The 13,600-nt window shown below is 34.6% G+C and overlaps 1 protein-coding gene across 1 annotated transcript in view; it reads left to right on the top strand.

Moving 5' to 3' along the window:
- The window catches only part of LOC127855156 (partitioning defective 3 homolog), an 87,031-nt gene that overhangs the window by 42,649 nt on the left and 30,782 nt on the right, over positions 1–13,600 (top strand). Inside the window, 7 exon segments of the mRNA XM_052390561.1 lie at positions 1,404–1,586; positions 3,747–3,806; positions 5,052–5,061; positions 5,842–5,923; positions 9,801–9,926; positions 10,846–11,599; positions 12,801–12,968. Coding sequence (XP_052246521.1) covers positions 1,404–1,586; positions 3,747–3,806; positions 5,052–5,061; positions 5,842–5,923; positions 9,801–9,926; positions 10,846–11,599; positions 12,801–12,968 — 1,383 coding nt within the window.

Below are 13,600 nucleotides of genomic sequence, written 5' to 3'. Positions count from 1 at the left end.
GCGACTATTCTGTGTATTGTGTCATGTGCCAGCGTTTCTGTGGAGTTATATATGTTGAGGAAGTTGTGACCTTGTTTGTGTCAAAGAGATGATGAAGTCGGTGTGTTTGCGGTGGTTGTTTGTGCAAAACTTGTGATGGATTTAGTCCCCATATCTGAGGTGATTGTTTTTAATTTCACAGTCTACATATGTATGCGTGATTATGTTATTTTAACTTAAATGGTTTTATTTGTTATAAACATAATTTGGATGATTTGTTTCAATGTCATCATAATTTCATAAATAATAATTTATAATAAGTAAGGCAAAAAAAAAATTCAGACAAAGTTGATTGAGCCTTCAAATGATATACCTTTATAGCTGCCGAGTTTATTACACATTTCCAATGCAGCTATCACAGGTAAATCATATATAATGTGGGCTGTGCCCTGCAAGTAAGCCACATAAGCAACCATGCCTCTGAAACAGAGTACACTAGGTTCAGCTGACTCAAAATGTTCTTAAAGTAACAATACTATTCAAAATCAACGAAAATTTCGTACAATTGTTCGTAAAATAAACTTAACAAATTAAAAATCAGTGTTCCTTATGGCAATTGCCGAAATTTCAAGGTCAGATGTGGTCTGATAAAGTAGATGTTTGTAGATACAAAATGCTCGTTTTTTTTATTGTTTTGCATATCTATTCATACGACACATGAATACTAAAATGGTGTTCGTGTGTCTATGAATAGATATATTCGCAGGAATTAATTGTGGCCACAAATAAATAAAAACGAGCATTTTGAATCTTCAAAAATCTATGTAATCATACCACATCTAGCGTTGAAATTTTGGCTATTGCTATAGGGAATACTGATTGTTAAGGTGTTAACTTTATTTTACGAAATACTATTTTTGACAAAATTTTTGTTGATTTTGAGCGTTAGAGATACTTTAAGCCATTATACAGTACAACTCGTTAATGATTGACATTTTTCTGCTATTGAAATTTTAGATAAAAATGTATGTAGCGAAATGTGTACAGAAAGCAGCTGGCTAATTGGATGCGTCACAAATGACAACATAAACCCTATAATGTTATATCTTGTGCATATTATTATGTTAACATATATAATGGCAACTAGTATTATGTTTTAACCCTTTCCTTTTCAGAAGCAAAGTGAAAATGGCTTTTGCAACCAGCATAAAAACCGGAACAGCCTGCGAGTAACACGCAGTCTGTTCTGGTTTTATACTGTTTACTGCTCATCAGTAACTATAGGTTGGAAATGAAGCCTATAAAACTTGAATCTGGTAAGAAGGGTCTTCAATTTAATATTACTTTCTTTTGAGACACTACAAACACATCAAAATATGTATCTAACCATTTCTTGATCACCTAACACATCAACTACATTTCAGGATGAGACCAGTCCGAGCCAGAATGAAGCACACAAACCGGTCATACGGGGTCAGCGAGAGAAAGAGAAGACGCCACCATTCTCAAGGTTTGCGCGAGACTCCTGGCGACAGTCCCTTGGTAACCAGCCCAACATGTTCAAGTGGCTTGAGGCCCAAGAGCGACAGGAAGACCGGATCAAACAGGTGACTTGGGCCCTGGAGTTATAAAGCCTTGTACAGTATTATCTGACCCCTTTCCCACTTAGATGCAGAATGAAAATAGATACATGCAACTTGCAGGGTGTTAAGGTTCAATGCTGTTTGCGGCTCATCTTTTGTAAATGAATCCTTATAAAGTTTAATCTATGAAGTAATGTGATAAATCATTTTTTATTGTTTAAGGGACTACATGTACCTATCTAAGTGGTACAGGGTTAACTTAAAGTGGAATAAATACTCAAAATCAACTAATATTTTTCAAAATGTTTCGTAAAATAAAGTTAACCCATACAAAATTAGTGTTCCTTATAGCAATAGCCAAAATTTCATCGCTATATTGGGTATGGCAACATAGCTTTAATGAGATACAAAATGCTGATTTTTATTTTTTGTGCGACAATATATTCCATGTTAATTTCCAGTCACGATATCTGAAAATGTACGAGTGAACGCATGACTGGCTTTGGGCAGTGTTCGAAGAAAGACGTATTCATGAAAACTATGTCGTGCTTCCGAAGCTTTCTGAAGCCAAGCTCAGTTTGCTCGAAAATATTTGGATATCGTAGCCAAAAATTCACATGTAATATATTGTGACACAAAAAAACACAATAATAAGCATTTTGTATCACGTTAAATCTATGTTACCAGACCACATGAAGGGTTGAAATTTTGGCTATTGTTATAAGAAACATTGATTTTGTATGTGTTAACTTTTAAATATTGTATAAACTATTCGTTGAATTTCAGTGTTAATGGCCTTTTAAGACACATTTAAAGGAAAATCTTGAATAAAACTTGATTTTTTTTGTAAAGATTATTGTTAATTGTTGAAACTTAAAATGTTATTTATATATTTTACATACAGTTAAATTACAACCATATTTACAACAATATAACATGCTGAATAAGTAGCATTTATTAGTTTCAAGAACATGTGCAAGACAGATATTTTATAAATTAATGATCAATTGCTGCTTACCTGTATGTGATAATCACTCTACAAGGTCCATAATGGCCTGAGGGCTGTAGCCTGAACAACATTATAGACTATGATGTAATGTTTAAATAATGGCAAGCAGTAAGTAATCATTAGGGTTGTTAATATGTTTTTTTACGCTTAGTATTTAAAAAGCAGGTCTTGTAATTGGGTTTTGTTTAGCACTTTAATGGCATGTCAAAAGCCATATATTTTTGTAGTCACTTTTTTTCATGCGGCTGAACCTTGTTCTCAATTCACCGTTTGGTTGCTTGGTATCTTACATAATACAGGCATGGAGTTCCAAATATTAATAATTCATCATATATTATTGTTTTTATCAACCCTCAAGTTAATTAAAGAAGATTTTAATGTAATAAAACTATTATGCACATTAATGGTAGGCAAAATAAAGACATACTGTAAACAAAAAGCAACACATTTCATTTTTAACCAGGTTTTCCGAAGGAAAATTAACCAGGTTTTCCGAAGGAAAAAACTGGTTATTAGATTGGCGAATGCGGGCGGGCTGGCTGGCTGGCGGGCTGGCTGGCGGGCTGGCGGAACAAGCTTGTCCGGGCCATAACTATGTCGTTCATTGTCAGATTTTAAAATCATTTGGCACATTTGTTCACCATCATTGGACGGTGTGTCGCGCGAAATAATTATGTCAATATCTCCAAGGTCAAGGTCACACTTTGAGTTCAAAGGTCAAAAATGGCCATAAATGAGCTTGTCCTGGCCATAACTATGTCATTCATTGTGAGATTTTAAAATCATTTGGCACATTTGTTCACCATCATGGTACGGTGTGTCGCACGAAAGAATCACGTCAATATCTCCAATGTCAAGGTCGCCACGACTAAAAATAGATTTTTTTTTTTTTAACAAACTTACAAAGGGGGGTAATTTTGTTTGTTCATTTCAAAAGTTCAGTTTGAGTTTTCTCCCTTTATCAGATTTTTTTTTCACAATGAAAACCTGGTTTTGTGACAATTTTGTCCCTTGTTAAAGGTTGTCCTCTTTCTCAATAAATAAAAATATCTTAAAAATTATTTCTTACTCTATTTCATACTGTATACTCGATTAACAAGAATTATATTTGAAACTCTGCCACAATATTAATTGGATTATATGAATCTCCATTTACAGACTGGTTTTCATTTCAGACTGAGAGGCAGGGGCCAGTGGGCAGTGCAACCAGTCCAGAACATGACACTCCAGTTATAGTTTTCCCTGCTAAAAAGTACGGCGGAATTATCTTGTTTAAGTGTGTTCATCATTAATGGACTGAATATCTCAATTATCTTGAATACTAGATTTTATCCAAAAGTTGCTTAGAACTACAGGGATAATTTTTGTTTAGTTAAATGTTTTGGTTTTTTGGGTACACAATTATTGAAGTATGTTATTACGTGTTTAAGTTTTTGTACACTTGTAAGTTTTTGTTCACCCTCTTGGTAAGTTAAAATAATCATTTTGTGTGACTTCAATTTTTTGGATATCCAGCTTCATTTAAATCTATTTATTTTAGCTTGATTGCATCGAAAGCCTTAGGCTTATATAAACGCTCTCGAGTCCATTTCCTCGACCTAGAACCAGTACTTGGTGTCTTTGGGAGAGATCTAATTTGAGTGATTTTCAAGTAGTGTCCTGAAATATTCACTGTTAAATTTGTTTTTGTGTCTCTGGGGGGGGGGGAATCTAAAGAACGCTTCCACAGTGGGGATTGAACCCATGACCTCCCGGTCGCTAGGCGGACACCATATCCATTACACCACAGAGACCCAGATATCCAGCTTATTTCATTGATGTAACTTAATTTTCTGTAATTAACCTCTTTGCATTAATCCAGTGACACATCACACATGTGTTTTACAACCTTATGACTGTTATTAAACCTGGTAGATGAATTCTAGAAGTCATTGGATTGTAACATGCACTATTTGGGTAAATAGGCGTGTATACTGGTAAAGACAATGAATGGCTTTACCAGATTAATGGAGGTGTCATAGTAAGGAAGCAACAAGTTTCGCTTAATGCTTAATGCATTCGTAGTTTTTATGCCCCCGGTAAGGTGGCATATGGCATTTGAACTGTCTGTCTGTCCGTCCGTCCGTCCGAAAACTTTAACATCGGCCATAACTTTTGCAATATTGAAGTTAGCAACTTGATATTTTGCATGCATGTGTATCTCATGGAGCTGCACATTTTGAGTGGTGAAAGGTCAATGTCATCCTTCAAGGTCACAGGTCAAAACACAAATCCAAGGGAAGTAACAAGCTTTAAAGGGAGATAATTTCTATTTATCATTTGGCAGGTACAGATCATATTTACAAGGGAAGTAATATTTTTTAAAGGGATATAATGAAGAAAAAAAATCAAAGTGACACAGTAGGGGGCATTGTGTATCTGACAAACACATCTCTTGTTTATGTATATTATGCAAGGAAAAACTGGGTAATGTTCATTAGTACCACACATGTACCATTTGATTTTGATTTTTGTTCATTAAGTGTCAAATCACAGTTCAATTATCTATAGATGTATGTTCATGCTAGAGTGTGAAAAAATTGGAACACATTTTTTGTGCCATATTTTGATGTGTGAAAAACACTGAAATCTCAATATCCACAGTTTTTGTTTGGGTTAAAGTTAAACGAAATTGCTACAGTATATTAGATGCTAATCCTTTTACTCTGTGGTCAAAGTACAACCTTCGAATATCTTTCTGTACAACAAAATGAAACACAGCAAAATTATTTTAAATTCATTGCAAAATTATTCGTAAGTAATTACCACTAATTGGTGTGGTAATATTCATTGATTTTCATTGGTGACTTTAGGTACAGTATGAATATATGAACATCAATGTTTCCAGTATATTGTCAAAATTTGTGGACACTGTTTTTTGTGAATATTTTTTTAGTGTCTGAAAACTGATAATTATTATGTAAATGCCTTCTAAGCAGTATGAGTGCACATTTAGGAGATGCAATTTTAATATTGTGAAGGATTTATGGTACCGTAGTTATATAGATACTGAGAGGGTTCACTCATGCAAACATTTTATATTGAAGAATTTGTTTAAATTATATGCACATGAACACTTCCCATTGTAAAACGCATGTTATTATACCTGCCTCTGAAAAGCATACTAAATAATCCAGTATAATGATAGCAAATTAGGACGTATCAAATTAGTACAGTAAATAAAAAAATAAGGACAGAACAATACTTCTATACTTTGTTTTGTTTTCAGAGAGGTTGGAATCCTCATATGTCTTGTAAATGATGGGAGCCCACTGGGTATCCATGTTGTTCCACACTTCAACGAAGCAGGACGGTGAGTCAGCTAAATTTGAACATATCCCACCACTCACTTAAACTATGTCAATGGATAATGGTGTTAAAATTACAACTTAAAGCTTATTCTCATAACACAACAGTCACAAGCAGGGATCATATTTTCCAGCAACTTCAATCGGTCTGGATTTAAATGGGGAAAAAGTGTCCGAAAATTTATATCTGAAATCATGACAAATTACGATAAAATATATACCATTGATTTTGCCATTCATGAAGGTGGTATATTAGATGTACAATTTAAATTCCCTTAGGCCTTTTTTTTAAACGGAATATACGAGTTTTCTCAATTGGTTTTATCATTTCCTATTTCATTGTTGTTTTGTGTGCTCAGGCTTTTTCCGCTCCATTTTGGGAATACGCCACACTGGAATTTTGGGAATTTCGCGTCGTGAAAACCCCCATTTTGGGAAATAAATTATTCGCAAAATTGGCTCAATTGGGAAAAATGATCGCATGTAAATAGTGTTTCTTATATTTCAAAGAAGCCGTTAACTGGTAAATAACGACTATTTTGATAACTTATTATTAAAATTTAACAAAGTATTATGGACGTGTGAGATAAGTGCAGGTTTTTTAATCTGAATTTGGGGAAAATGCCTGGCCTTTTTTGAGGTGAAAAAAATCGTGTGAAGCGCCGGATTTTGAGGAAAATAAGGAAAGTCTTAAATAATCATTAACATATTTTACAGTTTTTAAAACAAATTCAAGGAAACAGATAATTTAATTATGCAACACTTTCTATTTTCTACACCGGATCAGGTAAACTTATATATTTTAAGTAAAAAAAAAAAAAAAAAAAAAAAATATTTTTTTTTTATTTTTTTTTGGAATTGGGAATTTTTTTTTTGTTTGGGAAAAAAACAACCAGATTTGCATTGGGAATGGGGCCGAATTTCGGACCCGTAGCATAGGGCGGAAAAAGCCTGGTGCTGTTTTATCAGACTCTTTTTCATTGTTGTCAATATTATTAATCTGTGTAAGTCTATACCGATGTTTTAAATCAGGTCGACTCGATAATAGCTTACAAACATGCACTGAACCAAACAAATGTCTGTGCGTAGGTTGGCTACTGACAATAACAATAATTTGTGTACGTTATAGTTTATTGTCGAATAACCCACGGCTGAAAGTTAAGATGCATAGGGATTAAATCACGAGTGCAATTAGTGATCGTGTTTTGAAACCACGCATCTAAACTTCCGGTCGTGGGCTATTTAACAACAAACAATAAAGTACACGAATTATTTAGACTCTAACACGATATTTACTAAAGATTTATACAATGCATATTATTTTTCTTGTGTACTATTTTATGTGAAGTTCCGCCCATAAAAATAACTTTCGGCCGTTCTGTCGATCAGATCCGCGACTTTCATCCATTTATTGCCAGATTATTACGCTTTGTAAAATGTATCAGCATGTTTTGTTTAGTTACAGCGCATGCTTTCAGTGTATAAAGTCGGCCCACAATTATTGCAGAATATCCGATTTTCTTCTTTGTTTATATGAAACTTTATGCATCATACATGAAATGCACAATTTCCATGAGGATAACATCAAGGTTTTCATCTCTGAAGTAACTTTCAACGATTTTTTCGTGGACGAGTTCACATTACGGACCGATAAGTGTGCTTGGTATAAGCCAGTGAAATTATCGATTGATATTGACACGGTGTAATTCATGCATGACTAATACACAACCGCGCAAATCTTCGCTGCTTTGGGTCATAATATAATACTAGTCGGCAGACGTGCAATAAACTGGTCCTGACCGGTTTAAAGACTGCAGCAAATAGTTTATCACACCTAATCGAGATAAGAATGTAATTAGGGTTGTGCACTGTGTAATCAATTTTATGACATGGGAATTTTAGCAAACAGAATCGGACCGACTGTTTGGGATTTTAAATCGGTCTTTCATGACCCCAATTGGTCTAGGACCGACAAAACCAAAAAAAAAGATCCCTGGTCACAAGTATAGCACAAATTGTGGGTTGATTTTAATCATTAAACTCTTGATATATAGCTAAGAAATATTGTTTTAAAACAACATTATTATTTGTTTTACCGGTAACCTGAATTCATACAACTGTTGAAAGCGAAAAAACTAACAAAACAAACATAATTATATGTTCAGCATTGTCTAAAACGGAATACAACCCACTAGGAAGTGATGCATGTAAGGTAGTAAAATGGCAATGAAGATAACATATGAGGTGTTTTTTGTGGTGTCTTTGGTAGAAGATAACATTTGGTTTTATATTGCTACACTTAATGCTCACACTAAGTGGTTAATGATGTTACATGTTGAGATTCCTATTGCAGAGTGTATGCTGTATGGTTGTTGAAGCATGTAATTTTCATAAAGATGTTACATTGCACTGTTTTTATAAATGTATTGCTATGAATAAAGACAAAACTATTAAACTTTCGTCTGTATATTTGTTGTCTGTTATAATAATAAATAATAATTGTGTTGATAGTGTGAAACCACCATCTCAAAAATAGGTTCTTCTTTTGCTGTGGCAATTCCAATTTCAAGATTTGCATGCTATGAATAACCTCAAAACTTACATTTAGGGGAGGTTAATTTTTTGTGAAAAAATGTCAACAGATCATGTACTACTAATGATTATGTAGTATGGAAACAACTGATTAATAAACAATTTTGTGTTACTTAGAAACGCTTTATAAACAATACATAATGGCAAAACAATTTGATAAGAACATATCGAGTTATGATGAATTACAATATTTACCTGTTTTTGTCACATTTTTGATCCTCAAAACAATGGTGACTGTATCAAAACATTTTCATTAATTAACTGCATCAGAGTCGAAAGTTCTATCAACTGATTTCATGTGATCTCTATACCCATGACTCATAAAGAACCCATGTCTCAACAAGCACCTACTGTATATTCCATCACCTAAAATAGAAAAAAACAGAACAAAGTTATTTTTATGCCCCTAAATCGAAAGGTCGGGGGTATATTGTTTTTGGCCTGTCTGTCTGTCTGTCATTGGGTCAGTCATTGTATGTGTGTGTCACAAAACTATAACCTTGGTTAAACTTTTATAACTTTTGCAATATTGATGATAGCAACTTCATATTTGGCATGCATGTGTATCTCATGGAGCTGCACATTTTGAGTGGTGAAAAGTCAAGGTCAAGGTCATCCTTCAAGGTCAAAGGTCAAATATCATTGTATTTTTTGTTCTTAAAACTTTAACCTTTGTTAAAGTTTGGTCATAACTTTTTTAATAATGATGATAGCAACTTGATATTTGGCATGCATGTGTATCTCATGGAGCTGCACATTTTGAGTGGCTTAAGGTCAAGGTCATCGTTCAAGATCAAAGGTCAAATTTATGGCTTCAAAGCGGCGCAATAGGGGCATTGTGTTTCTGACAAACACATCTCTTGTTTCTAGATGATCTAACATTGTGTAAACCTGTCTATTCTAAAAAGTTAAAGCTGCAATTGTTATGTAAATCAATATATAAATCATGTATGATAACATTTTCATTTGTTTTATGACAAAAAAAATTAAGCTATAAGTATTGCTCAATACAACATTGCTCTTATTATTTAAGGAAGTTACATGTAATGCACAACTATTTATTTTTGCCTAAAACATCAGGGTTTGTTTTACTAGTTTTTTTTTATGCAGCATGAAACTGATTCTCAGAACCAGTTATTTTCATTGTTGTCAAACAATGGTTATAATTGGGATTGCCATAAATTTGGGAAAATAAGTCATGGGTGTACAAACAATGCTGACCTCTTTTATGTATCAATCATTGTAGTTTAATGGTAATAATTATTGTGAAGTTGTATTTGTTGTTTCCAGGGAGAGTGGCCTATCAGTCCAGGGTATTGAGGATGGAGGTCGCATCAACCGCGATGGCCGTCTCAAGGTGCATGATCGCATCATCGAGATCAATGGACATGATCTCCATGAAATATCCTTCCCAAAGTGAGTGACCTGATTGGTCCAAATATAATCAAGTCCATTAGCCAGGGCTTTTCCTGGTAGATTGACCCATACCCTATGCAATATAAAAAAAAATCCCAATTAAAAAAATCCCTCTTCATGTTTTTATCCCCCGCCATACGCGGAGGAATATTGTTTTGGCGTTGTCCGTCCTTCCGTCTGTCCGGCCGGCCGGCACTTTTGTTTCCGAAGCCATATCTTGGAAGTGCTTTGGCAGATTTCATTGAAATTTGGTATGAGTATATATATGGATAAGTGGATGATGCACGTTGGCATTGTCCATCCATCCAGAAAACTTCCGTGTCCAGATGTATATTGGCGGGAGATATAAATTAAATGAATTTGCTTGTTTTTCTTTTTATTTAGTATAAAAGAGTGATATATTATTTAGTTTTTCCCAAGTCATTGTACTTTTTCGTGTGAAAAAATACCAATTGAAAAAAAACTTTTTTCTCAAAATGGGCCTGAAAAAGACAGTTAGCCATGTGTGAAATTTTCAAACTCCTACCTCAGCTGCCCTTAGTAAAAAAAATAGCACAGTATCATTCCTGTAAGCTTTGGATTTTAGACAAGACCTGTCACTTGTATTACGAAGTAGTGAAATGTGTTTAATGTGGTACAAAGCTGCTTGTTATTTAATACCTGCATTGTATAATAGAGCTTTGGTCTTGAAAATTACATTTTTTGTTGTGTTGATAGCTAAGACGAGGCTGATAAGCTTCGGGTGTACAGTAGATAGTTTTTGACACACAATTTGAAAGACTAAAAAAAATATCTTATTACACACACCCAGTGATGGTGTCGATTACTCTATTCTCTGATGTCTTTTTATAGGAATTTAATTGTAATTCAGAAAAGCTATATAGACGTACTAATGACAATATCTAATCTCATTTTACAGAGCTCAGGAAATATTTCGAAATGCAATGAAGACAGATGAAGTGAAGTTGAAAGTCGTAAAACACTCAGTGCCACAAATGCCCAAAAAACTCCCTCCAATGGTTCTACCCAAGCCAAGGGGTCACTCACCAACTAAGCCCAGTCCCCTAACTTTACCCCCTCAATCTTACGACCTAGATTTCCCGGACTCCAGTCCGACTGAAACCAGTACACCCTTGGAGAAAAATGGAGATCACAATCTACACAACCAATCAAGTCCAGTGTCTTCCAGTTCTGAAAATAGTGCATCAACGAAAACAAACTTTCCTGTAAAGGCCCTTTCCCCTGTGGGTAGACGGATTTTACCGCCGACTCCTCCCATGCGACATCCTTCAACAACTTTGAGCACAGGTGAAAGTGGGTCAGAAGGGAAAAATAATAAAAATAGTGCTGAAACATCAGACGCAGCAGGAAAGGTTCAAACTGGTGGTCAGGAAAATAAAAGTGATAGTGGTGAGAATAGTGTAAATCCAACAGCTACTCCTTCGGGAACTTTGACTAAAAATCGCAATAAAAAAATCGCACCAACAAACACTAAGAAAATAGGCAAGTGTATCGAGATTGAACTTGTGAAAGCTCAGGAAGGATTAGGGTTCAGTGTGACCACACGGGACAATGCCACCGGCGGTCCCTCACCGATCTACATTAAGAACATCTTGGCGAAAGGGGCTGCTGTAAGTGATGGACGATTGAAAGCTGGGGACAGGCTACTAGAGGTTTGTAACATATTGCTTTATGCATCGTTTACAATCATTGCTACATAAGTTCATAGGTATGCAGGAAGATTTTCAGTATCAGATGAGCATGTGCTGAAGTCAGGTTTGTAATGTCACCTCCTTTCAGCTGTCAGATATCGTCATTTTGTTAAGATACTAGTTAACTTTAATTGATTGTGTAATAACCAAGGAAGAATGGTATTTGCGGTCCCTGATATGTTTTCAAAACCACACCCCTGTCACTAGATATAGCCTGGAAAAACTAGCATTTGGGTTAAAGCTAAATTGAATAAACTCAGTTTGCAAAATAATGGATAAAGTATCAAGTAACTATTTCAATATTGTTCATGCTACAGTTGTTAAGATGATACATAATTTTCGAAAAGATGGATCAGTCAATAACTTACTGTTTCGAAAAATGGATCAGTCAATAACTTACTGTTTCAAAAAATGGATCAGTCAATAACTTACTGTTTCAAAAAATGGATCAGTCAATAACTTACTGTTTCAAAAAATGGATCAGTCAATAACTTACTGTTTCAAAAAATGGATCAGTCAATAACTTACTGTTTCAATATTTTCAACTTGGAGCTTATTGTTCCCTACTGGTGAAACCAGAGGGGACTTATGGTTTGCACTCTGTCCGTCAGTCAGTCTGTCAGTCAGTCTGTCTGTCTGTCACACTTTTCTGGATCCTGTGATAACTTTAAAAGTTCTTTTTATTTTTTCATGAAACTTGAAACATGGATAGATGGCAATATGGAGATTATGCACATCATTTCATTTTGTTCCTACGTCAAGAATTCTGGTTGCTATGACAACAAATATAAAACATACAAATAAAAAAATATTGTGACGATGGTGGAGTTTCACCGGTAGGGGACAATATTGCTTGGCAATCTCTTGTTTTATTTAGCTTATTTTGTGAAAGAATGGATAAAGTATCAAGGAACTAAACAATAATGTTTCAGCTAGAACTAATTTGATGAAACTTATTTAGCAAAAAAATAAATAAGATATTAAGTGACTATTTCAATAATGCTCAAGCTAGAGCTAATTTGATGAAACTTATTTTTGCATAAGAATGGATAAAGAATTTGTTTACAATTTCATTAGTGTTCAATCTAGAGGTAATTTAATCACCGCAACCAGGTCCAGCATTGTCTATTAATTTACCATGCACTGCACACTCCATCCCCAGGTTAATGGTGTAGAGATGACCGGTAAAACCCAGCGCGATGCAGTGGCCATGCTGAGAAACACACCTCTTGGTTCCACCGTTCTCATCGTGGTCTCTCGACACGAGCAGGAAATGGACGAGGAGGAAACCACGCCCCAGGATGAGAGGTTCAGGGTGCCCCGACCCTTGGTACGTATCACCTTGGTAACAGTGTGTTATCACGGCAACCATGATTGTACACCTGGACTTAGTTTCGAAAGATTAATCACAAGTTAAGTTAACCATGGTTTAGGCTTGGAGATTAATTTGTCTTTCTTTACTGTATACATTTGTATATGAAGTCTAAAATCTGTAGATTTGTTTGCTATGATGTGTTTATTTTGGAAAATCATTAACAATGGTTAACCTTTTGAAAAAAAATGCCCTGGTCAAATGTTGAGACACATGTGCTTGCACACACTTTCACTGGATATAGAGATTTAGGTATATGTTACTTAACAAATCATTTGAAATCTTAAACTAATTTAAAGAAAACATATCTCTGTTTTATGTTTGTTTTTACTTGCTGGTTGATATGGTTTATTATCATGTATTTATATTTAGTAGAAGTAAATAACTACCCCATAAAGGTTGAAATAGACTGATTATAAATGTTATTTTCTGACAATGTAATCAGATATCTACTTTGATTAGTACTTTCTAAATAAGTATTAATTCTTTTACTTTGTTAATTTCAGAGGTAGTTTTAATTGTGTCATTTTGCAAAATGTATTGGGCTTCTGTGCCCACTATAAGGACACCACCATGGACCCCTAGCTACC

Source organism: Dreissena polymorpha, chromosome 13, assembly GCF_020536995.1.
Source record: "Dreissena polymorpha isolate Duluth1 chromosome 13, UMN_Dpol_1.0, whole genome shotgun sequence".
NCBI classification, from domain to species: domain Eukaryota; kingdom Metazoa; phylum Mollusca; class Bivalvia; order Myida; family Dreissenidae; genus Dreissena; species Dreissena polymorpha.
Note: the sequence above shows the minus strand (reverse complement) of the source record. Positions and strands in the feature narration are given on the sequence as shown.